General features: G+C 47.4%; 1 protein-coding gene across 15 annotated transcripts in view; it reads right to left on the reverse strand.

Annotated features, from left to right (window-relative positions):
- RIMBP2 (RIMS binding protein 2) overlaps positions 1–27,431 on the reverse strand; it is an 855,912-nt gene that overhangs the window by 592,203 nt on the left and 236,278 nt on the right. For all 15 annotated transcript variants that reach the window (XM_082266906.1, XM_082266905.1, XM_082266904.1 and 12 more), the window contains exon 5: positions 2,444–2,578. In XM_082266906.1, coding sequence (XP_082123032.1) covers positions 2,444–2,578 — 135 coding nt within the window. The remainder of the gene's footprint in view (positions 1–2,443; positions 2,579–27,431) is intronic.

Raw genomic sequence — 27,431 nt, forward strand, 5'->3', positions numbered from 1 at the left:
CCTAGACGAATTTTCAGTGCTCATTGGCGCCTATGAGAAATTTGAGTCAGCTTGACATGGCACTGCTCCCTGTCTTTAACATTGGTGTCTATGGGAAATCTCAGTCAGCTTGGCATGGCACTGCTCACGAACTATAAGTGACAGGGACACAAAACTTGGAGAGCATTGCGAAGGGACCCAGGACTACAACATATCTATACATTATAAAAGTGGGGTATGCCTGTTCGCTACACTGACTGTACTAAACTAACTCAACTCACTATCCACTAACTACCTTCCTAATCTCTATTATCAAACACTATACACGGGGGCGTGGGCTTAGCCCCTGAGTCATGATTGGCTAAAGGCAGTCTGCCTTTGTCCAATAATGGCTCTGACAGGACACTGTGCTGTGATTGGCCCAAGCATACAGGTCAGGTGCATGCTTTGGCCAATCATCAGTAATTTATTCACTGCACCAGCGCAGTGCATTATGGGGCGCTCATTGGTGAGCAAATACCTGCAAAGCACCCCATTTGTTTGTGTGTTCGCTGAACTCGAACATCAAGCCTATCCCTAGCTGTGATTAATCAAATCTGCATTGATGTGTATACAGAGAAGGTCTGAGAAACTGCAGCTGCCAAAAAAAAAGTCCAACAATGAACAAGCTGCTCTGACCAAAGATACTGTACATAATAACATAATAATACATTTGTATCTTTTCTGTTCATTCATTTGCAGAAGGGATAAACTTTGATCTGCAGATTCTCTGCTGTTTCTCTGTTTAACCCCTTAGTTTACTCTATTCACCTCTTATTAACTCCTTCTCCTTATCTATTAAATTATTTTAATAGATAATGGGGGGGGGGGCACCCAATTTTAGTCTTGCCTAGGGCAGCACAAAACCAAAATACACCACTGTGTATAACATTAGGTAGGGTGAATATTTGTATGGATTATTAATTTTATACTTAATGACAGTAGGTAGGTGAAGGGTTTTGATGATAAGGGGGGTGAGGGGTTTGATAAGCAGGTATGGCAATTTTGATGGGGCTGAAAAGGGAGAGTTTGATATTGTTTGTAGGACTTTATGGGGGCACGGAATAGGTAGTAAGATATAGAGGAACAGGGAAGGCAGGACATTGTGATGGCAGTAGTGTAAATGAGCACAGAAGGGCAGCTCGGTGTTGACTACATACATTTTTTTTACTTATAAGTACTGTTTCTGTTATTTTGTCTACCCGTGTAACAATCTCATTGTATTAAAACCACACATGCCTGACCACCCAGCCAAAAACTATTTTGGAGAGAACACGGTCATTGCTCTATTTCACTTCTTTTATATACATGCAATTGCCAGTGAGCATGGCCTAAACACTCCCTATTCAGAACTTCAGTGTGGGCATTATTAGTAAAAGTATAATAGTTTTGTGAATCTGTACAGTAATTCATTGTCTGGGTGGTAACAAAATGGGGATGGAAGGAGATGAGTCAACATTTTGTCTTCTCAATAATAATTATAACTATGGTTGGACACTACAGAAATGATCTTAAAAACATGGTGGAAAGCTCCAAAGTCTGAAAAGTATTCTTAGCATGCAGCTACAACCGTTTAATATTACCGTATTTTCCGGCGTATAAGACGACTGGGCGTATAAGACGACCCCCCTATTACATGATCTACCAGTAATACTTATACTTAGGTTACCTTGAAGATATTATTATCGGCGTATAAGACGACCTCCCATTTTTGGGGGATTTTTTTGAGGCTCAAAAGTAGTCTTATACGCCAGAAAATACAGTACTTTATGGGAGACTGGTCAAGGCTAATTAATTCTGTGCATTGTTTGTGGTCACAGCTGCTATAATAGGCAAGAAGGACATGAAGCATTTTCTTGCCAGCAAAGAAGCAGAGTATGGACACAGTGTGCCGACTGTAAAATCATTCCTATAAAAATGCAAATCCATTCACTGAAAATTAAAATACATCAACAATGAGAAAGGAAGAAAACTATAAATACATTAGACTTTGAGTCTACCATAGGAGACAGAGAAAGGGAGAAGTGATGCATCCATGCCATTACATCATCACATTGGCGAATGTCCTCCGTTACAAGTATCAGTAATTAATTTATATGATCTAGAGCTGAAAATAAGTAAGGTAGAGTAGATCTCTCACAGAGATGTTAATAACTTAGGATATAAGCAATCACAGCGCAATTTATTCTAGCTGTAGATCAAACTTCGTATTCCCTCTGAGACCATTGTTAACAATCCTGATATATGGATGCAATAAATTGTACACCTAAAGCAATATAAATTATTGTGACATGAATGTCAAAGTCAGCAGAACTGTTTACTATTGGTAAGCACATGCATTATAATGCTTGCAAGAAAGCTCTGAGAGCTTGCACACATATTTTTCCTCTATTATGTGATGAATGCCACATACGCTGGTCTTTACCTTGTTGGTAGATAAGATACAGGTTGGACCTCCGTTGGAGACAAATGACAGTTGTCTCTGCAGCCAAAGCAGCTCCTTCTGGGACTGTTTGAGCAAATGCTCGATATCACTTGGCTTTTGGCCCATTAGACCCTCCTGCATTGAGAAAAAGAAAGAAAAAAAAGAGAAATATATGCAAATCTATTGCGTCACCTGTGCAAACAATATGTAGGCAATCCTGCCTGACAGCATAGTCAGTTCTGTGATTTTACTATCATCCAGTAGAGTAAAACAAATACAGCTTGCTCAAGGAACACTCCAACTTACAAATGGATAATGTAGGTTTAGCAGCTTGCTGAGGATGTCATTATTGTGCTCTCTCTTATAAGCTCCCTGTGTAAGACTGGCAACCCTAGGCTTTGTAATAGGGCAGGGGTGTCAAACTCAATTTTATGGTGGGCCGCATCAGCATTATGGAAAGTGCTGGTTGTATTTGTAAGACTAGATGGCCAAAACACTCCCCCCCCCCTTACATCAGATGCCAAGAGTCACCCCACCCTCCCTTACATAACAGCACACTATTCTTACCATGTGCTGCTCCCGGGAAGAAGCTAGATGTGGAACTGGAAAGCAGAAAGTGCAGGGTCTGGAGGAGGGCTGGAATCAGCTTCCAGAGTCTGCTGAATGCTGAGACCAGGAGAATCGGAGACTAGGGAGTGCTGCAGCTGCACAGAGAGGGACAGGATCTGTAGGAGTAGTTCTGTCCTCCTCTCTGCTGCCGATTGCATGGTGGGGGCAGAGATGAGGGGGTGCGAGGGTCACATGAAATGGTCTGGAGGGCCGGATTCGGCCCACAGGCACGTGTACTGTATTAGGGGATAACAGGAGGCCAATATAAAAAGAGATTGAGGTATATGGGAGCTGTCCTTGCTCCTTTCTTTTTTTAAATAACAGCTTTCTGTTGTTCTTACTTCTTTCAGGTTTTTCTTATTTCTTTTTGGGTTTATTCTTTTATTTATTTTTTTATATTTACACTTTACTTTAAAATAATATACATGTCATACTTACCTGCTCTGTGCAGATGTTTTGCAAAGAGCGGCCCTGATTCTCCTTTTCTCGGGCCTCCTGCCGGTGCTCCTGGCCCCTCCCTCCTGCTGAGTGCCCCCAGATCAAGGAGCTTGCCATTCACACACAGAGCCGTGGCTTAGCCCCGCCCCTCTTTTTCCTTATTGGCTCAATGGCTGTGATTGACAGTAGCGGGAGCCAATGGCTACCATCTCAGTCAATGAGGAGGGAGAATCCCCGGAGAGTCGCGGCTCTTGTGCACAGCGCTGGAGGAAGATCAGGCTTAGGTAAGTATTGGGGGGCTCCTGCACAAAGAATGCATGAAGGTAAAAAACCTTGAGCCTTTAGAACCACTTTAAGGTATGCTGGAAATATGTCTACAAATCAGTGAACAATGATCTATTAAAATGTAGCTGTATTTGTTTTGCTGCTATGTACTACTTAGAATGTGCTGACTCACTGTTATTTATGACAAATTTAATACACTGTGATTGGCAATCTTTGTATCATTATCTTGTACATCTTTGTATTTCCGCATACAATCTAACAATAAAATGCTTGAAATAACAAAAAAGGTATAGCCTCTTAAATTCACAAAAAAAATCTCAATTTCCCTTATTCAGGGTTACTAACATGCCGAACACGTTCAGCTATTCCCGGGAATAGCCGAACGTATATGAGCTTTCCCGAGCGGCGGTGCATGCGCAATAACGTGTTGGCACCGGGCGGTGCCATTTTTGAAAATATGGCGCCTCAGGAAAAGGTGAGACTCCTCCACAGCCGCATTACCTGCCATTATGCGGGGCTGCAGGCATACTACAAGAGATGCAGTGCTGCGGGCATGGTACACCTGTACCATGCCCGCAGCACTGCATCTCCTGTAGTATGCCTGCAGCCCCGCATTCTCCTGTACCATGCCCGCAGCCCTGCATTTCCCTGTACCATGCCCGCAGCCTCGCATTCACCTGTACCTTGCCCGCAGCCCCGCATTCCCCTGTACTATGCCCGCAGCCCCGCATTCTCCTGTACCATGTCCTCAGCTCTGCATTCCCCTGTACCATGTCCGCAGCCCCGCATTCTCCTGTACCATGTCCACAGCCCCGCATTCTCCTGTACCATGCCTGCAGCCCCGCATTCCCCTGTACCATGCCTGCAGTCCAGCATTCTCCTGTACCATGTTCGCAGCCCTGCATTCTCCTGTACCATGTCCGCAGCCCTGCATTCCCCTGTACCATGCCTGCAGCCCCGCATTCTCCTGTACCATGTCCGCAACCCCGTATTCTCCTGTACCATGCCCGCAGCCCTGCATTCGCCGGTACAACGCCCACAGCCCTGCATTCTCCTGTACCATGCCCACAGCTCCGCATTCTCCTGTACCATGCCCGCAGCCCTGCATTCTCCTGTACCATGTCCGCAGCCCCGCATTCTCCTGTACCATGCCCGCAGCCTCGCATTCCCCTGTACCATGCCTGCAGCACTGCATCTCCTGTAGTATGCCTGCAGCCCCACATTCCCCTGTACCATGCCCACAGCCCTGCATTCCCCTGTACCATGCCCACAGCCTCGCATTCCCCTGTACTATGCCCGCAGCCTCGCATTCCCCTGTACCATGCCCGCAGCCCCGTATTCTCCTGTACCATGTCCGCAGCCCTGCATTCTCCTGTACCATGTCCGCAGCCCTGCATTCTCCTGTACCATGCCCGCAGCCCTGCATTCTCCTGTACCATGCCCGCAGCCCTGCATTCTCCTGTACCATGTCCGCAGCCCTGCATTCTCCTGTACCATGTCCGCAGCCCTGCATTCTCCTGTACCATGCCCGCAGCTCTGCATTCTCCTGTACAATGCCCACAGCCCTGCTTTCTCCTGTACCATGCCCGCAGCCCTGCATTCTCCTGTACCATGTACACTGCCCTGCATTCTCCTGTACCATGTCCGCAGCCCTGAATTCTCCTGTACCATGTCCACAGCCCTGCATTCTCCTGTACTATGCCCGCAGCCCTGCATTTTCCTGTACCATATCATGTCCGCAGCCCTGCATTTTCCTGTACCATATCATGTCCGCAGCCCTGCATTCTCCTGTACAATGCCCACAGCCCTGCATTCTCCTGTACCATGTCCACTGCTCTGCATTCTCCTGTACCATGTCCGTAGCCCTGCATTCTCCTGTACCATGTCCGCAGCCCTGCATTCTCCTGTACCATGTCCGCAGCCATTGCAAACTTATATTCTGAGGTTTTAATTACATTATTTTAATATATTCAGTCGTGAACTAAAGTGGGCCGGTCTAAGGCATGAAACTCCAGGGCTGAAAATGAGTCCCACTCCAGCCCTGGGTACTAATCTGTACCAAGCAGGCGAACACTTAAGCCTGATTCATACCTATGCATTTTTAGTGCTTTTTGTATTTTACAGATTTGCACTACAGATTGTGTTCTATAAGAAACCATGTTAAATGGACTTGGGGTGCATTTTTGCAAAATGCAAAAAGCACTAAAATTGCATAGGTGTGAATCAGGCCTTAGCTCTGAAATGTCTGAAGTTTTAGGCCAGTCTCACAACGAACTGAACCCAAGATCAAAATGTTTACATGGTTTAAATACAAGTCAACAATGGTAGCTCACAATTTTTTTTTATTGTCAAAGGATCCCAGTAATGATTTTTTTTTAAATGAATACATATAGGGTAACTCCTCTTTTGTTGAGAAAAAGCATTCCTCTCTGGGTGATCTATGTACATTTCAAAGATTTTATTAAACTTTGTTGCAGATTCCTACCTGTTTCTGAAAAAGCTGTTTATGCAGAGTGAATCTGAATGGTGGTGACTTTTTTATTATTATTAATCAGCTGATGCACTTGCAGTGTTCTAATGAGGAGATTTGCAGGGTCTGCATCCATATAGAAGCCTTTGGGAATATTTCATCAAAAATTACATTTTGGGTGCAGAGGGTGCCTAAACTCAGACTTGTACCTTAGTGCAAACTTTGGGGAAAGTCAGTGAACCAATCACTCAAGCAGAAAGTGACATTTCTGGGGGTGATCTGTACAACATTGGTGTACAGAACACCTCCAGGTTGTCATATTACATTGTATTTTATAGAAAATTACAGCGCTGCAGATTAAAAAGGAAAGGTCATTTGTAATGACATATTAATTACAATATAGTTTGTGTAACAATTGTATAAGCTTTATTTTTATTTGCTATTTTCTTCCTATAAAAGTGCAGTTTCCCTTTAAGGAGTTTTGAAAATAGGGTTTCGTGATTGTAAACCGATAATTTTCTTTTTTTTTTTCTTTTAAATAACAAACATGTCATACTTACCTGCTCTGTCACTCGCTTTGGGGGCACTTGTCAATGGACACACAGAGTGTGTCTCGGCCCCACCCCCTGCTCCCTCCCCACTGGCTCCCACTGCTGTCTCTGAGCCTATGAGAAGGGTGAAAACCGAGAGAGAGGCTGTTTTTGTGCACATCGCTGGATGGAGATCGGGTTAAGGTAAGTATAAGGGTAGCTGCACCCAGAAGGTTTTTTTACCTTAAAGGAGAACTCTGGCTTTTTGCTAATTTCCTATCTTCACTAAATATGCCATCCATCTTCTTGTTAGCTCAGTAGTGCCCTTGAAATAGCCTGGTAACTTTCAAATAAATTCATTACTTGCCTGTGATTTCCTGTTTGTAAGAATGGTTGATGGCCACAGAGAACAGAGAGAAGGCAAAAGTGTTAAATAATTTCTTCTCTTCAGTCTTCACAAAAGAATTGGGGGGCTACACTAACCCAGCATGTAATGCACAATTAAATAATACACCTCAGGAAGTACCCCCATGGCTAACAGAGGATAGACTTCAAACTAAACTAGAGAAACTTAACATAAATAAATCACTGGGACCGGATGGCTTGCACCTGACGGTTCTTATAGAGCTCAGCCAGGTAATAGCCAGACCATTATTCTTGATCTTTAAGGATAGTCTACAGACGGGTATGGTGCCAGCTGATTTGAAAAAAGCCAACGTGGTACCAATATTTTAAAAGGGGCCGAGATATATCCCGGGTAACTATAGGCCGGTCAGTCTAACATCAGTAGTCTGCAAGATTTTGGAGGGGATGTTAAGAGACTATATACAAGACTATAGTAATGAAAATGGTATTATATTAGTAGTAATCTGCATGGATTCATGAAAAATTGTTCTTGCCAGACCAATCTATTAATCTTCTACGATGAAGTGAGCTGCCACCTAGATAAAGGTAAGCCTGTGGATGTGGTGTATCTGGACTTTGCAAAGGCATTTGACACCGTTCCCCACAAACGCTTACTGTTCAAACTAAGGAATGTAGGTATGGACCATAAGGTGAGTACCTGGATAGAGAACTGGCTCCAGGGGAGAGTCCCGAGGGTGGTGATTAATGGGGAGTACTCGGATTGGGCGGGTGTGGAAAGTGGGGTCCCCCAAGGTTCTGTCCTGGGACCAATCCTGTTTAATTTATTCATAAATGATCTAGAGGAGGGGATATCCAGCACAATCTCGGTATTTGCGGATGACACTATACTAAGCATGCCAATATCTTCTATACAGGAAGTGGAAACCTTAAAAGCGGACCTGAACAAAATAATTGGGTGGGCAACTACATGGCAGATGAGGTTTAATGTTGAAAAATGTAAAGTAATGCACTTGGGAGACAGAAACATGAAAGCAAGCTACTCACTAGGGGGGAACCTCTGGGTGAATCTAAGTTGGAAAAGGACCTGGGGGTACTAGTGGACAACAGGTTTGGCAGTGGCATGCAATGCCAAGCCACTGCAAGAAAAGCCAACAAAATACTGGCATGTATAAAAAAGGGGATTCACTCCAGAAATAAAGAGATTATTCTCCCACTCTACAAGACCCTGGTCCGGCCACATCTGGAGTATTCCGTACAGTTCTGGGCACCGGTCCTCAGAAAGGATGTGCTGGAACTGGAGAGAGTCCAGAGAAGGGCAACAAAAATAATTAGGGGAACGGAGGACATCAGCTATGAGGAAAGACTACAAGCACTGAACTTATTCTCTCTGGAGAAGAAATGCTTGAGGGGGAATATGATATAAATGTACAAATACTGTACTGGGGATAACCCTAGCATAAGGAACAAACTTTTCAGAGAAAGGGAATACAATAAGACACGTGGCCACTCACTAAAACTAGAGGAAAAACGGTTTAACCTTAAAATACGTAAGGGGTTCTTTACTGTCAGAGCAGTAAGGATGTGTAATTCTCTTCCACAAGAAGTAGTATCAGCAGGGAGCATTGATAGTTTCAAAAAACTATTAGACAGTCACCTTAAAGACCACAACATACAGGGGTATACAATGTACGGTTAACAGCAAACATACACACACATCATAGGTTGAACTGGATGGACTGATGTCTTTTTTCAACCTCACAAACTATGTAACTATATGTAACTATGCTATTCCTCCAGTTCCCCAAGATACCAGTCTTAGCACAGTCCATTCCTAGTTCTATCTACAGCAAGCAGGGATGTACTTCCGTGCCTGCTTGCCGTAGTGCCAGGACAGGACCCAGAGACCCCTGGTCTGTACCAACCAAGAGGGCAGTACAGACTGGGTCCTAAAAAATACAGCCCCCCTGGGCTGTTCTGAAAGAAAGCATTTGTGTGTAACCTGCTGCCTGTTAAACAATTCCACATGCAGCAGATAATGAGGCTTGATAGAGCCACTTATTGCGTGAAACTGTCAGGTAATGTAACTGCTTCCAGGGAGAAGACCAGCTGCCAAAATGAAGCAGTGATGTCAGGAGTGGGCAGGACCAAGCAGTTTTCAAACACCAGCCAAGGGAAAGATGGCTGAGTGGGCTGCTATGTTTCAGTGGCTCCACCCCCTTTCATAAGCAGCCCAATCATTAGCTGTTGTTTGACAGCTGCTCATTTCCGCCCACCCCCGACATCGCTGCTGGGTTTTGACAGCTGGTCTTCTCTCTGCAAGTAGTTATATTACCTGACACTATCTGCTGCATGTAAACTCTCCCTCTCCTCTGTCATTGCCCATAAGTGCTGCCAATCAGTGCCCATCACTGCTGCCAGTCAGTGCCCATCAGTGCTGCCCATCAGTGCCCATCAATGCTGCCAATCAGTGCTGCCAATGCCCATCCATACTGTCAATCAGTGCCATATATCAGTACCCATCAGTGCTGCCAATCAGTGCCCATCAGTGTCCATCAATGCTGCCTATAAGTGCCAATCAGTGCCCATCAGTGCTGCCTATCTGTGCCCATAAATTCTGCCAATCAGTGCCCATCAGTGCTGCCAATCAGTGCCGTCTATACAGTATCTAACAAAAGTGAATACACCCCTCAAATTTTTGTAAATATTTTATTATATCTTTTCATGTGACAACACCGAAGAAATTACACTTTGCTACAATGTAAAGTAGTGAGTGTACAGCTTGTATAACAGTGTAAATTTGCTGTCCCCTCAAAAAAACTCAACACACAGCTATTAATGTCTAAACCACTGACAACAAAAGTGAGTACACCCCTAAGTGAAAATGTCCAATTGGGGCCTAATTAGCCATTTTCCCTCTCCGGTGCCATGTGACTCCTTAGTGTTACAAGATCTTAGGTGTGAATGGGGACCAGGTGTGTTAAATTTGGTTTTATCGCTATCACTCTCTCATACTGGTCACTGGAAGTTCAACATGGCACCTCATGGTGAGACCTCACTTGGAGCATTGTGCGCAGTACTGGAGGCCATATCTCCAGAAGGATATAGATACTCTAGAGAGAGTTCAGAGAAGAGCTACTAAACTAGTACATGGATTGCAGGAAAAAACTTACCAGGAAAGGTTAAAGGACCTTAACATGTATAGCTTGGAAGAAAGAAGAGACAGAGGGGATATGATAGAAACTTTTAAATACATAAAGGGAATCAACTCGGTAAAGGAGGAGACCATATTTAAAAGAAGAAAAACTACCACAAGAGGACACAGTTTTAAATTAGAGGGGCAAAGGTTTAAAAGTAATATGAGGAAGTATTACTTTACTGAGAGAGTAGTGGATGCATGGAATAACCTTCCTGCAGAAGTGGTAGCTGCAAATACAGTGAAGGAGTTTAAGCATGCATGGGATAGGCATAAGGCTATCCTTCATATAAGATAGGGCCAGGGACTATTCATAGGATTCAGATATATTGGGCAGACTAGATGGGCCAAATGGTTCTTATCTGCCGACACATTCTATGTTTCTATGTTTCATGGCAAAGAACTCTCTGAGGATCTGAAAAAAGAATTGTTGCTCTACATAAAGATGGCCTAGGCTATAGGAAGATTGCCAAGACCCTAAAACTGAGCTGCAGCATGGAGGCCAAGACCATACAGCAGTTTAACAAGACAGGTTCCACTCAGAACAGGCCTTGCCATGGTCGACCTAAGAAGTTGAGTGCACGTGCTCAGTGTCATATCCAGAGGTTATTTTTAGGAAATAGACGTATGAATGCTGCCAGCATTGCTGCAGAGGTTGAAGGGGTGGGGGGTCAGCCTGTTAGTGCTCAGACCATACGCGGTACACTGCATCAAATTGGTCTGCATGGCTGTTGTCCCAGAAGGAAGCCTCTTCTAAAGATGATTCACAAGAAATCCTGCAGTTTGCTGAAGACAAGCAGACTAAGGACATGGATTACTGAAACCATTTTCTGTGGTCTGATGAGGCCAAGATAAACTTATTTGGTTCAGATGGTGTCAAGCGTGTGTCATGACAACCAGGTGAGGAGTACAAAGACAAGTGTGTCTTGCCTACAGTCAAGCATGGTAGTGGGAGTGTCATGGTCTGGGGCTGCATGAGTGCTGCCAGCACTGGGGAGCTACAGTTCATTGAGGTAACCAGGAATGCCAACATGTACTGTGACATACTGAAGCAGAGCATGATCCCCTCCCTTCGGAGACTGGGATGCAGGGCAGTATTCCAACATGATAATGACCCCAAACACACCTCCAAGACGGCCACTGCCTTGCTAAAGAAGCTGAGGGTAAAGGTGATGGACTGGCCAAGCATGTCTCCAGACCTAAACTCTACTGAGCATCTATGAGGCATCCTCAAGTGGATGGTGGAGGAGCGCAAGGTCTCTAACATCCACCAACTCCATGATGTCATCATAGAGGAGTGGAAGAGGACTCCAGTGGCAACCTGTGAAGCTTTGGTGAACTGCGTTCCCAAGAGGGTTTAAGGCAGTGCTGGAAAATAATGGTGACCACACAAAATATTGACACTTTGGGCCCAGTTTAGAATTTTCACTTAGGGGTGTACTCACTTTTGTTGCCAGCAATTTAGTAATGAATAACTGTGTGTTGAGTTATTTTGAGGGCACAGCAAATGTACAGTGTTATACAAGCTGTACACTCACTACTTTACATTGTAGCCAAGTGTAATTGCTTCAGTGCTATCACATGAAAAGTTATTATAAAATGTTTACAAAAATGTGAAGGGGTGTACTCACTTTTGTGGGATACTGTAAGTGACAGTCAGTGCCCATCAGTGTCGCCTATCAATTCCCATCAATGCTGCCTATCAGTGCCCATCAGTGCTGCCAGTGCCCATCATTGTTGCCTATCAGTGCCCATAAATTCTGCCCATCAGTGCTGCCAATCAGTGCTACCCATTACTGCTGCCAATCAGTGCCCATGAGTGTCAATCAGTGTCCATCAGTGCTGCCTATCAGTGCCCATCATTGCTGCCAATCAGTGCCACCTATCTGTGTGAATCAGTGCTGCCCATGAGTGCTGTCTATCACTGCCCATAAATGCTGCCAATCAGTGCCCACCAGTGCTGCCAATCAGTGTTGCCTATCAGTGCCCATCAGTGCTGTCAATCAGTGCCCATCAGTGCTGTCAATCAGTGCCCATCAGTGCTGCCTTTGAGTGCTCATCAGTGCTTCCAATCAGTGCCCATAAGTGCCACACATTAGTGGCAATCAGTGCCAATCAGTGCTGCCAATTAGTGCCCATCAATGTTGCCAATCAGTGCCTATCAGTGCTGCCAATCAGTGACCATCAGTGCTGCCTATCGGGGCTAATCAGTGTCCATCAGTGTGGTCCATCAGTGCTGCCAAATGCTGCCAATTAGTGCCCATTATCAGTGCCCATCAACTATGCACAATAGGCAGGGATGATTTGAAAATGCTGATTAACGCTGAGTAACTCTGAGTAACGCTGAGTAACGCTGAGCTGAGCTAGTCACAGATAGGCCGCTGCTTCACTTTGCCCTTGGCTGTGAAAAGGATTCTTTAGGCTTCCTGAGGTACACTCTATGATAAGGCAAGCTGTATTCTGAGGTAGACTGTACTGCTGAACAACTTCAGGGCTCTTCCTGGCGCCCCCTTTACCCCTAGTCTTCAGGGTTTAACTACTTGGCACCCCCTTTGCTGTAACACTCTAGGTGGCTGGCTCCTTGATCCCCTGACTTCTCTGGAGTGGTCCCCTGTCTTAGGCAGACCCTCAGCCAGAGCCCTCAGTACTCATGATACTTTTTTCCCAAAGTCTTCTGCCCAACAGCTCCACTGGTCAGCACACTGGATCCTCTGTAGCCCAGCTCCACACCTGGTTTCATAGACCGACTGCCTGGACCACCTTCCTCATACCTGCAGGAGGAGAGACAGCCATCCACCTCCTCCTGGGACTTTGCTCCCGCCAAAAGACACCCTGTCACATGCCCCCTCAGGATTTATTCCCAATCCCAGGATGCATTGCAGCAATGCCCGCCCACTGGGACAGTCATAAACCCTGGTGTGCCATTGGTTAGGTTTCCTCCACTGTCCAACAAGCTCCCTTATTGGATACAGTGGGGAGACTCCTTTAGACCCAATGAATCACACCTGGAAACATGTGACAGGCTAAGCTAGCAGATTAGGCTCTCCTGATAAGCAGAAAGAGCCACCAAGTGTATTTGCCTAGCACCTACCTAGGAGGGTGCTACATGTAAAAGAGTAAAGCACAGGACCCTTATGTTCTACTGTCTCCATCTCACACAGGCTTGCTGTGTGATGACTTCTTGGGTTTCCCTATGATTACTAGAGGTGTACCGGACTGTTCGCCGGCGGACAGTTCCCGGCGAACTTAGCATGTTCGCGTTCGCCGCTGCGGACGAACATATGCGATGTTCGGTCCGCCCCCTATAATACATCATTGAGGCAAACTTTGACCCTGAACTTCACAGTCAGCAGGCACATTTCCAGCCAATCAGCATACCTCCCTCCCACACCCTCCCACCTGCTATAAATAAGCAAGGGCAGCATCCATCTTAGATCATTCTGAAGCAGTGTGTGTTAGTGAGAGCAGGGAGAGCTGCTGCTGCTGCTGCTGTTAATAGCTAGGGACAGTTGTTAGTCAGTGTTCCTGGTCTTGCTAGTCAGTGTTCTTGGTCCACTACTGCTGTAAGGACAGCATCCTGACAGCACCCCAAAAAGCCCTTCTAAGGGCTGGTATTTTGTGTAATTTTTATATATATATATATATATATATATATATATATATATATATATATATATATATATATATAGTGTCCCCAAAAGCCCTTTTAAGGGCTGGTAATTGAGTTTTTCTTTTTATATATATATATATATATATATATATATATATATATATATATAGTGTCCCCAAAAGCCCTTTTAAGGGCTGGTAATTGAGTATTTTTTTTTATTTATTCATATATATATATATATATATATATATATATATATAGTGTCCCCAAAAGCCCTTTTTAGGGCTGGTAATTGAGTATTTTTTTTAATATATATATATATCTATTGTACACTGCAGTTGCCTGCCCGCTGTGTGTGAGAGGCCACAGACCCACCACAGACTGTACTGTGTGCACACCACACTCATTTCCGGTGGCACAGGCACAGTACCTTGCATTTTAAAAAAAATTTTTTTTTTCCTCTGTCATAATTGCAGTGAGTGCTGTGTCAGGTCCACAGAGTGCACTGTACCCACTGCAGTGCACTGCCCACCACTGATATATATAGGGTGGCACAGCATCTTGTTGCAAATTGAAAAAAAAAATATTTTTTATTATTGCAGTTGCCTGGGCTGCCAGTGACTGTCAGGTCCACAGAGTGTACTGTGCCCACTGTAGTGCCACTGCGTGCCCACCCACCACTGATATATATACGGTGGCACAGCAGCTTGCAAAGTAAAAAAATATATATTTTTTTTATAATTGCAGTTGCCTGGGTTCCAGTGACTGTCAGGTCCACAGAGAGTGTACTGTGCCACTGCCCACCCACCACTGATATATACGGTGGCACAGCAGCTTGCAAAGTAAAAAAATATATATTTTTTTTATAATTGCAGTTGCCTGGGTGCCAGTGACTGTCAGGTCCACAGAGTGTACTGTGCCCACTGCAGTGCCACTGCGTGCCCACCCACCACTGATATATACGGTGGCACAGCAGCTTGCAAATTAAAAAAATATATATTTTTTTATAATTGCAGTTGCCTGGGCTGCCAGTGACTGTCAGGTCCACAGAGAGTGTACTGTGCCACTGCCCACCCACCACTGATATATACGGTGGCACAGCAGCTTGCAAATTAAAAATATATATATTTTTTTTATAATTGCAGTTGCCTGGGCTGCCAGTGACTGTCAGGTCCACAGAGTGTACTGTACCCACTGCCCAACACTCCTATAGGGTGACACAGCACCTTGCACTCATAGTACAACACATTAAAAAAAAAAATGACAGGCAGAGGCAGGCCACCCCGCAAGGGCCGTCGTGGTCGTGGTGCTGTGATTTGCTTAGGCCCTAGAATAATGCCCAGTGTTCAGAGGCCACCACAGACCCTGAACTCAAAAAATTCTGAGGACATAGTTGACTGGCTTACACAGGACACCCAATCGTCTACAGCTTCCGCTCGGAACCTTAATGCACCATCCTCCTCCAGCTCAGCTTCGGGCACCTCTCAATTTACCACTCGCCAGCCCGCCGGCACCACCACCAACACTAGCACCACAGCCGCTTCACTTGATCCGTCAGAGGAGTTATTTTCACATCAGTTGGAAGAAATAAGTGATGCGCAACTATTAGTGCCAGAGGATGTAGATAACGGGGATATGTCTCAGTCAGGCAGCATTATACACATGGACGTACATTGTGATGATGATGATGATGTTGTACCTGCTGCTGCTGCCTTTGCTGAGTTGTCAAGTGAAGCGGCTGATGATGACGATGTGTCTGTGGATGTCACCTGGGTGCCTGCTCGAAGAGCAGAAGAAGAGGGGGAAAGTTCAGATGGGGAGACAGAGAGGAGGAGGAGACGAGTTGGAAGCAGGGGGAGGAGGTCATCGCAAGGAGCTAGTGGTGCAGTCAGACAGCATGTAGATTCGGCACCCGGGGTCAGCCAGACAGCACGCCAATCAACGCAAGCTGTTGCCACCACCAGAATGCCGTCCTTGCAAAGCTCAGCAGTGTGGTATTTTTTTTGTGTGTCTGCCTCTGATATCAGCGATGCCATTTGTAACCTGTGCCAAAAGAAACTGAGTCGTGGGAAGTCCAACACCCACCTAGGTACAACTGCTTTGCGAAGGCACATGATCTCACATCACAAACGCCTATGGGATCAACACATGAGTAAAAGCAGCACACAAACTGAAAGCCACCATCCTCCTCCTGGTCCAGCATCTTCAGCCACATCAACCACTGCTGTCCTCCATGCCCCCTATCAACAACCCGCCCCTCCGCCTCTCACCTTCAGCAGTTCCTGCTCATCTGCCCACAGTCAGGTGTCTGTCAAGGAAATGTTTGAGCGTAAGAAGCCAATCTCACAGAGTCACCCCCTTGCCCGGCGTCTGACAGCTGGCTTGTCAGAACTCTTAGCCCGCCAGCTTTTACCATACAAGCTGGTGGAGTCTGAGGCCTTCAAAAAATTTGTCGCTATTGGGACACCGCAGTGGAAGGTACCCGGCCGAAATTATTTTTCACAAAAGGCAATCCCCAACCTGTACTCTATTGTGGAAAATGAAATCATGTCACGTCTGGCACACAGTGTTGGGGCGAGGGTCCATCTGACCACTGATAGCTGGTCTGCAAAGCACGGTCAGGGCAGGTATATCACTTACACTGCGCATTGGGTAAACCTGCTGGCGGATGCCAAGCATGGAATGCGTGGCTCTGCTGCAGAGGAGTTGGTGACACCGCCACGACTTGCAGGCAGGCCTGCTGCCACCTCCTCTACTCCTCCTACTCCATCCTCTTTGCTAACCTCCTCGGCTGAGTCCTCTTCTGTTGTTGCGTCTTGCTCCACACCAACTGCACCCCCCCAGCTCCCCAGGGGCTATTCCGCATGCCGGATACGACAGTGTCACGCTGTCTTGGGGTTGACTTGCCTGAAAGCAGAGAGTCACACCGGACCAGCACTACTGTCCGCCCTGAACGCACAGGTGGATCAGTGGCTGACCCCGCACTAACTGGAGATCGGCAAAGTGGTGTGTGACAACGGAAGCAATTTGTTGGCGGCATTGAATTTGGGCAAGTTGACACATGTGCCGTGCATGGCACATGTGTTGAATCTGATTGTACAACGCTTTGTGCAGAAGTACCCAGGCTTACAGGACGTCCTCAAGCAGGCCAGGAAGGTGTGTGGCCATTTCAGGCGTTCCTACACGGCCATGGCGCACTTTGCAGATATTCAGCGGCCAAACAACATGCCATTGAGGCGCTTGATTTGCGACAGCCCGACACGTTGGAATTCAACACTGCTAATGTTCGACCGCCTGCTCCAACAAGAAAAAGCTGTCAACGAGTATTTGTATGACCAGGGTGCTAGGACAGCCTCTGGGGAGCTGGGTATTTTTTTGCCACGTTACTGGACGCTCATGCGCAATGCCTGTAGGCTCATGCGTCCTTTTGAGGAGGTGACAAACCTAGTCAGTCGCACCGAAGGCACCATCAGCGACATCATCCCATATGTTTTCTTCCTGGAGCGTGCCCTGCGAAGAGTGCTGGATCAGGCCGTAGATGAGCGCGAAGAGGAAGAGTTGTGGTCACCATCACCACCAGAAACAGCTTTACCATCGCTTGCTGGACCTGCGGCAACACTGGAAGAGGAGTCTGAGGAAGAGGAGTCAGAGGAGGAATGTGGCTTTGAGGAGGAGGAACACCAACCACAGCAGGCATCCCAGGGTGCTCGTTGTCACCTATCTGGTACCCGTGGTGTTGTACGTGGCTGGGGGGAAGAACACACCTTTAATGACATCAGTGAGGACGAAGAATTGGACATGAGTAGCTCGGCATCCAACCTTGTGCAAATGGGGTCTTTCATGCTGTCATGCCTGTTGAGGGACCCTCGTATAAAAAGGCTGAAGGAGAACTACCTGTACTGGGTGGCCACGCTACTAGACCCCCGATATAAGCAGAAAGTCTCTGATATGTTACCCAATTACCGGCAGTCGCAAAGGATGCAGCAGCTACAAAATAAGTTGAAAAGTATGCTTTACACAGCATATAAGGGTGATGTCACAGTCACAGCACAACGGGAATCCAACAGGGGAAGAGGTGAAAGTAATCCTCCTCCTACCACAACCACGCCGGCAAGGACAGGACGCTTTACAGACGTCTTGTTGATGGAGGACATGCGGAGCTTTTTTAGTCCTACGCATCGCCACAGCCCTTCGGGGTCCACCCTCAGAGAACGACTCGACCGACAGGTAGCAGACTACCTTGCCTTAACTGCAGATATCGACACTCTGAGGAGCGATGAACCCCTAGACTACTGGGTGTGCAGGCTTGACCTGTAGCCTGAGCTATCCCAATTTGCCATTGAACTTTTGGCCTGCCCCGCTTCAAGTGTGCTGTCAGAAAGGACCTTCAGCGCAGCAGGAGGTATTGTTACTGAGAAGAGAAGTCGCCTAGGTCAAAAAAGTCTTGATTACCTCACGTTTATTAAGATGAATGAGGCATGGATCCCGAAGGGACTGACAGTGGGGGATGCATTTGACTAAAAAAGGCCTGGTGATGACTGAGATGCCTTGGGCTAAAAATGGTCCACACGCTGCTGTATTTAATCATTCTCTGCATGCCGGATGACTTACATGACGTCTCCGCCACCAACTACGGTTCAAGCCGCAATGTTTTAGTGCACTTTCTGCCTTGAAAACCTCAATTTTTCAGGCCGCTGCTAAAGCAGCGGCTGCAACAATACCTGCTTTTTCATGCATGTGTACATGCCTAATTTTTCTGGCCTCTGGTGCTACACTGTGGCTGCAAAAAAACAAAAAACAAAAAAAAAGGCACATACATGTGTCAATTCCCCTTTGTGATCGTTACCTTGTCGTGGTGAAGGGGCTTGCGTATCACAATGAAGCGATCACCTCTAGGAGTGTGTTGGCACACCCCAGATGATAAGGTCGTTGCTTCATTGTGAACAGACAAAAAGCGATCCGCGGGATAATTTTTCATAGAAAAAACATTCATTTTCTTTCATTCTTTCTGCGGAGCTGGGTATTTTTTGGCCGCGTTACTGAATGCTCATGAACAATGGCTGTAGGCTCATGCGTCCTTTTGCGGAGGTGACGAACCCAAGGCAACATCATCGACCTCATCCCATATGCGTTTTTTCTGGAGCGTGCCCTGCGAAGAGTACTGGATCAGGCTGTAGATGAGCATGAAGAGGAAGAGTTGTGGTCCCCATCACCACCAGAAGCAGCCTTGTCGTTGTCAATTGCTGGACCTGTGGCAACGCAGAGAGAGGAGTCTGAAGAAGAGAAGTCAGAGGAGGAAGGTGGCTTTGAGGAGGTGGAATACCAGCCACAGCAGGCGTCCCAGGGGGCTTGTTGTCACCTTTCGGGGACCCTTGGTGTTGTACGTGGCTGGGTGGAGGAAGAGACCTTCAATGATGTCAGTGAGGACAAGGAACGGGACATGGCTAGCTTGGTATCCAACCTTGTGCAAATGGGGAGTTTGCGGTTGTGCAAATGGACTGACTGACTGACTGTTAAACGGGGAGTTTGGTCTGTCAGAGTTTGGTCTGTCACTGTGAAGCGGGCGTAACCCTTACACTACTTGACCGATACAACATCATACCTGATCGTATTCACACACTGGATGTTTTAAAGCACGTTATTCCAAACAATTTAGGAATGTTAGGTGATTTATGCCCTTTATGGATCAAAACCCGACTCTGCGTCAACTACGTAATTTTCCATGGGAGTTTTGCCATGGATCCCCCTCCGGCATGCCACAGTCCAGGTGTTAATCCCCTTGAAACAACTTTTCCATCACTATTGTGACCAGAAAGAGTCCCTGTGTGTTTTAAAATTCGCCTGCCTATTGAAGTCTATGGCGGTTCGCCCGGTTCGCGAACATTTGCCGATGTTCGCATTCGCCGTTCGCGAACGGCGAATTTTAGGTTCGCGACATCACTAATGATTACCTGCAGAAAGACAGTAAGGGACAGTTCACACATCCATCCTTACTTCTAGTTGCTCAATAAACAGTCCAGGGGTTTTGGTTTTATATTTATTGTGGAACTTGGATGGGAGAAGGGAATAGTGAGATACTCCTACTTAAACTATTCACAGTAGATGAGGGCAACTCTCACTTGGCCTCACCAGGTTATTTGTGGAAGCAGACACACTGCTTTAACCGTACTGCATGGAAGAATCGGGTCCTTTGCTCTCTATAGCAGTAGACTTGATGCAACTACATTATTTTCAGCAGGGCCGGCCCTACCATGGGTCCCGGTGGGACCATGGGACCCAGGCGGCACTTAGAGAGGAGCGGCCCCCGGCCGCCTCTTCTCTTCTTCGGCTAGCTAAAAAAAAAAAAAAAAGTCTGCAGCCGGCCTGACATGCACACTGCGCATGCGCCGCCGCCGCTCGGAAAAGCCCGTAAATGTTCGGCTATTTCCGGGAATAGCTCAACATTTACGGACTTTACCGAGCGGTGGCGGTGGCGCATGCGCAGTGTGCATGTCAGGCCGGCTGCGGACCCTTTCTTTGGGCGCCGGGCGGCGCCATTTTTAATTCCTAAGGTGCCCTTTAGGAACAGGTAAGTGAGACTGCTCCACACACAGCCACACTACCTGCCATTATGCGGGGCTGCAGGCATACTACAGAAGATGCAGTGCTGCGGGCATGGTACATACCCACAGCACTGCATCTCCTGTAGTATGCCCGCAGACCCACATTCTCCTCTACCATGCCCCCAGCACTGTTTTCTCTTGCACCATGCCCACAGCCCTGCATTCTCATGTACCATGCCCACACCCTGCATTCTCCTGTACCATGCCCGCAGCCCCGCATTCTCATGCACCATGCCTGCAGCCCCGCATTCTCCTTTACCATGCCCACAGCCCCGCATTCTCCTGTACCATGCCCGCAGCCCCGCATTCTCCTGTACCATGCCCGCAGGCCCGCATTCTCCTGTACCATGCCCGCAACCCCGCATTCTCCTGTACCATGCCCGCAGTCCCGCATTCTCCTGTACCATGCCCACGGCCCCGCATTCTTCTGTACCATGCCCGCAGCCCCGCATTCTCCTGTACCATGCCCACATCCCTGCATTCTCCTGTACCATGCCTACAGCCCCGCATTCTTCTGTACCATGTCTGCAGCCCTGCATTCTCCTGTACCATGCCTACAGCCCTGCATTCTCCTGTACAATGCCCACACCCTGCATTCTCCTGTACCATGCCCGCAGCCCTGCATTCTCCTGTACCATGTCCGCAGCCCCGCATTCTCCTGTACCATGTCCGCATCCCTGCATTCTCCTGTACCATGTCTGCAGCCCTGCATTCTCCTGTACCATGTCCGCAGCCCTGCATTCTCCTGTACCATGCCCGCAGCCCTGCATTCTCCTGTACCATGCCCACAGCCCTGTTTTCTCCTGTTCCATGCCTACAGCCCTGCATTCTTCTGTATTATGCCCGCAGTATTGTATTCTCCTGTACCATGCCCGCAGCCCTACATTCTCCTGTACTATGTCCGCAGCCCTGCATTCTCCTGTACCATGCCCGCAGCCCTACATTCTCCTGTACCATGTCCGAAGCACTGCATTCTCCTGTACCATGCCCTCAGCCCTACATTCTCCTGTACCATGTCCGCAGCACTGCATTCTCCTGTACCATGCCCGCAGCCTACATTCTCCTGTATCATGTCTGCAGCACTGCGTTCTCCTGTACCATGCCTGCAGCACTGCATTCTCCTGTACCATGCCCACAGCCCTACATTCTCCTGTACCATGTCCGCAGCACTGCATTCTCCTGTACCATGCCTGCAGCCCTGCATTCTCCTGTACCATGCCCGCAGCACTGCATTCTCCTGTACCATGCTCGCAGCCCTGCAGGGCACTGTGGCACTATAGATAGTAGAAAGCCTGGTGCGCTCATCTGCCCAGTGTCTACTGCTCTGTCCTGCTCTTGCTGTCACTCCGTACACACTCACACTCCTCTGGCTGCTTTCGTAGTCCTATAGAATGTGGGGGCCTCTTGGAGGGCGTGAATTTTTTTTGGGGGGGGGGCGGGGGCAGCATTTCATTCTCGGACCCAGGCAGCACAATGTCTTGGGCCAGCGCTGATCTTCAGGATACCCTCTAGCATCCCCTTGACTGACACCCACCCACTGACTCCTCTAGCAGGGGATGGCCCTCTCAGGTCAGGCCCCACAACATAGATCTGTACTCACTGTAGGCAGAATCAGATCTTCTCCAGTGTCTCCCTTCCAGTCAGTTCTGCAGGACCTCTGGGTTCAGTTTTTCTCTGACTTTCATGCCCTCAGGTCGACCCCCTGAAGCTCCATGGCAGCCTCTACAGGGGAGGGTAGCCGCCCCTCTCCCTTGGGGACCCCACTCTCCTGCTGAAAGACCCCAAGCACATGGGCCCTTGGCATTTATACAGTCAACCAGCATGCACCAAGGCACTTTCCTCTGCAAATCACCAGGGCTGTAACAAATGCCTCTCTTGTACTCATTTGTCAGGTTTCCTCCCACTGTCCAATATGGCCTCCTATTGGACCAGTGTGAAACATTTTAGACAAGCTAAGCTGCACCTGAGACCCATGAACAGACCTCACTAATGGATCCTGCTCCCTGGTAGGCAGAGCAATATAAATTTACCTGGCAATCTCTCTGGTAAACAGAAAGACCCAAAAGCTATACTCTGTCTAGCACCTACCTAGGAGGGTGCTACACATATATCAACAATCTCATTATGAGACAATGTCAAGGTCTGGTTTCTTGATCTGAGATTAGAGACATATGTTAGGTCATGGTTTTACCAACATCCTATTAGCAGATGATAGTGGACTTGATACTTTGGCATCCCTGGATTCAGGGGCAAAAAGGAGAGATATTACTGGTTATGTCTATGCCATGTTTGATCTTCGTCTGTTTTGAGGTCTGCTTTGCATTGGATATATGTAAACATTCATGCAATAATTTGTAAATACTTGAACAAAAAGCAGGACCAGAATCCTGCACGGACTATGTTATAGTCTATTGGTATGACCCCTCCCCTATGGGGGTCATTGGGCATCAAAGGAAGAGGTAGGTGGTTTGGGGATGGGGGCTCCTTTGCGACAGCCCAGTGATGGAGATGAAACCAGGCACAAGAAATTGTTATGTATATTTTTTTTTTGCCAGCCATTGGGTATAAGGACCATATCTGTCAGGAACATACTAGTCGTTCTCCTAGGACACTGCAGAAGTGCACTGGAGTGCGCAGACGCGAACAGCCTTTTGCCCGTTTAGAGGTGAACAGGCATTCGCCAGTGTATATGCGTGTGCCATTGCGGCCATGCGCCCATGCGTATAGCTGCTGTATACTGATTTATCTCTGATTGACCTCCTGGCTTGTCCCTCACTTCACTTATTTGCTGCACGCCCTGACCTCGGCTTGTCCTGTGACCATCCTCCTGCCTTTTCCTGGTCTTCTTATCCGCCATTGGATCTGGACATGTTCACCCCCTGGTGGGGCAACCCTGAGGACCGTGACCTGGTGCTATACACGCAGCAAAATCCATCCTTGCCATCAGAGGTTTTGGTGAAAACCAGTTGGCACTTAAATTCCGCACCTCAGGCTAGCCTGTGTCTTCTGCCAAGGTGACTTGTCCGTGTCCCTTCCTCTGGATCCTGAGGGGCCCCCCCTGCATGTCAGACTTACCGCTAGCACCCTGACAGTACAAGACAGCCATGTCGGAGCCTGCAAGAGGTGCCTCTCCTTTGGACCAGATTTGCCAGCATCTCGCAGCATTATCCCAAGCCGTTAAGTCACTCCAGGATGGCTACGTGCATTTGGAGGAACGGTTGCGTTCTGTGACTACCCCTGGGAACCCTCCTGTGTCTTCTGTACCTCCATCCTCCATGTCACCAGCAGAGTCTGCTTCAGGGCCCACAGTAGTGATGTTACCACCCAAACTCCGGGTCCCTACGCCCGAGAGATTTTCAGGAGATCGAGGCAAGTTCAGGGCGTTCTGCAACGCATGCAAGCTATACTTTTCTCTGGACGTTTTCTTTGGAAGCTACCAAAGTAGGGTTTGTTATCTCCCTGCTCCAGAGCGAGCCTCAGTGCTGGGCTCATCTGCTTCTTGAAGAGCGTAGTTTACACCTGGATTCCATGTCTTCGTTTTTCAGCGCCATGGCCCAGCTTTATGAAGACCCGCAGCGAACCTCCAACGGGGAAGCTGCTCTTCATGTGCTCCAGCAGGGCCGAAGAGAAGTAGAGTATTAGGTTACGGACTTCAGGCGTTTGAGTACTGATACCCAGAGGAATGACGCTGCATTATGTCATCAGTTACGTTTAGGCCTGTCTGTGTGGCTGAATGATGAGCTAGCTTGGGTCGGTGTTCCAGATACCCTAGAAACTTTGACTACCCTAGCCATCCAGATAGATCGCCGACTCTGGGAACACCATGCTGAAAGCTCTTCCCAGCAGCCCCGTCCGGTCTGGATGATGCCACGGTTTCCTACTCTGGCACACGTCTCCTCCGCTAATCCTGTTCCTGCCAGCCCTGCTCCTGTTAGCCTTGCATCGGATGTCCAAGAACGCATGCATCTTGGGGTTATGCGACCTTCCCTGACAACTGAAGAAAGGCATCGCCGGCGACTGAATAACCTCTGCCTGTTCTGTGGCGAAGCCAGCCATTACGTGCGTTCTTGTCCAGCCAAGCTATGTAAGTGCCTCTCCATCTCTCCTTCAAGTTGTCCCGCATCCGCTGCCAGTGCTTCTCATTTAGCTCTCCCTGTCTCATTTCAGCTCCCGGAAGGTACAATACCAGTTACCGCAATCATTGACTCTGGAGCGTGTAGCTGTTTTATTGATCTATTCTTCGCTGTTCAACGAAGCATTCCACTCCAACCCAAGATTTGAGGACTCTCTATCTTCCTGGCAGATGAATCTCATATTAAATCCGGACCTGTGACTCAGGAAACTCCTCCGCTTCCTATGATCTCTTCTTCAAGGCCACAAGGAACTGATAAGCCTGGAGGCTAACGCTTCCCCTTTATTTCCGGTCATCTTGGGGTTGCCTTGGCTGCAGGCTCACAACCCGAAAATTGACTGGACTTCAGGAACTATCAAATATTTATTCTCCTATTGTTTGAAATTCTGCTTACCTGCCTCTCCCAATCATTCCAGTACCTTGCTATATTTGGACTCTGATTTACGCTCTGTCGTGCCTGAAGCCCCACCACAGTTTTTTGGACATCTTCAGAAAACGTGGGGTTGAGACTCTTCCCCCTGATTGTTCATACAATTGTCCAATTGAACTGCTTCGAGGGGCAGAGATCACGTTCATACAAATCTTTCAGTTAGGGGTCCGATCAGTTAGGGTAAAAACATTCTATTAGCAGTCACCAAATAAAAAGTAAAGCGGACAACACTGGAAACAAGGAGCAATAGTGATACATTCATGCAGATGCAGCTCCTGATCATCTTGCTGAATGAAACCCTTGCCACTTATCCAAGAAAAAGAAAAGTTCTAGAGCAGAGCAGTGCACCTTTTTTGTTAGGATTTATTAACCACTTAAGCCCCGGAAGGTTTTACCCCCTTAATGACCAGGCAATTGTTTGTGATTCGGCATTGCATTATTTTAACGGACAATTGCGCGGTCGTGCGACACTGCACCCTAATTAAATTGATGTCCTTTTTTTCCCTAGAAATAGAGCTTTCTTTTAGTGGTATTTGATCACCTGTGCGGTTTTTATTTTTTGCGCTATAAACAGAAAAAGAGTGACAATTCTGAAGAAAAAAAAAACAAGATTTTTCCCATTCTGCTATATAACATTAACATATCCCAATAAAAAAAATATATAAATCAAAATTTTTTCAACATTTTAGGCCAATTTGCATTCTGCTACATATTTTTGGTAAAAAAAGGATCCCAATAAGCGTATTTTTATTGGTTTGCGCAAAAGCTATCACGTCTACAAACTAGGGTAAAAATGTATGTTATTTTCATTTATTTATTTTTTACTAATAATGGCAGTGATCAGCAGGACTGCGGCAGACAGATTGGACCCCTAACTGACATTTTTTACATTTTTGGGGGGGACCAGTGACATTACTACAGTAACTGGTACTAAAAATATGCACTTCTACTGTAATTATGACACTGGCAGAGAAGAGGTTAACTCAGGGCGAGCAAAGGGTTAAATGTATGCCTAGGGGGTGTTTTCTAACTGTGAGGGGGATGGACTTAGTGGAATCAACACAGAGACCTGTGATCCTAAATCACAGGATCACAAGCGCTCTGTGCGGATTCCTGAGAGAACAATGGTCTGCTGTGTTTACAACAGCAGACCGTCGTTCTCTCTCCACAGGGAGCGATCCTGGGCAGGGCCAGCCTTTGGGGTGTGCGAGCTGTGCAGCTTTCACAGCTCACAGTCAGTTACTCACAGGACGAGACTCATCCGACAAGTCACAGCAGGCGCTGCTAGGGCAAGTCCCTCTGCCCTGGGGCTGGCTGAAGATCAACGCAGCATCACGGCACCGGCATCTGAAAAAAAAAAATGGCTGTGGCCAGCCCGACAGGTACACTGCGCATGTCCCACCGCCGCTCTAGAAAGCCTGTACACGCTCGGCTATTCTCGGGCAAACGGTGCATGCCCAGGTACGTTTTGGCGCCAGGCAGGGCCATTTTTAAATACAAAGCCAAGGCGCCTCACCAAATGGTAAGTGAGACCCCTCCGCAGCCCCTGCATCTCCTCAGAAGATGCAGTGCTGTGGGCATGGTACAACACTGCATGGAATGCCACACACTTATTGTTACATTGTTATTCTCCCCTCTCCAAGACCTCTATTTTATTGTAGGATACTTCACTCTTGCAGACTAGAGCATTTTTGTCATGTTACTTGTCATGTGCCATGAGGACAAGACAGGGCCTATTTTTAGGGGTGGATGGATGTAGCACCCCCCTAGCGTAGGATGCTAGGTAAATTTTGTTTTCAGCTCCTTCTGTAATCAAGGGAGCAGTGATTGCTTGGTCTGGTCTGTTCAGGGTTTTACATGTAGCACTCTCCTAGGTAGGTAGGTGGCAGGTAAACACATCTAATGCTCCTTCTGCTTATCAGGGGAGCCTGATCTGTTAGGTTGCCTGTTGCATGTCTCCAAGTGTGATTCACTGGGTCTGAGGGAGTGTTCCCACTGCATTCAATGAGGGGGCTTGTTGGACAGTGGAGGAAACCCAGCCAGTGGCACACTAGGTTTTATGGCAATCCTAGTGGGAGGGCACCATCGCAGTGCATCATGGGATTGACCATAAATACTGAGGGGACATGTGACAGGGCGTCTTTGGCGGGAAGCAGAGTCCCAGGAGGAGGCTGACGGCTGTCTCTCCTCCTGCTGTGACAAAGGAAGGTGGTCTTAGGTGGTCTGCCTAGTGAACCAGGTGTGGAGCTGAGCTGCAGAAGATCCAGTGGAGCTGACAGTGGAGCTGCTGACAGTCTCTTGGGAAAAACTGTGTCCGTGAGTA

This window comes from Pelophylax lessonae (genome assembly GCF_965119305.1).
Source record: "Pelophylax lessonae genome assembly, chromosome: 1".
NCBI lineage: Eukaryota > Metazoa > Chordata > Amphibia > Anura > Ranidae > Pelophylax > Pelophylax lessonae.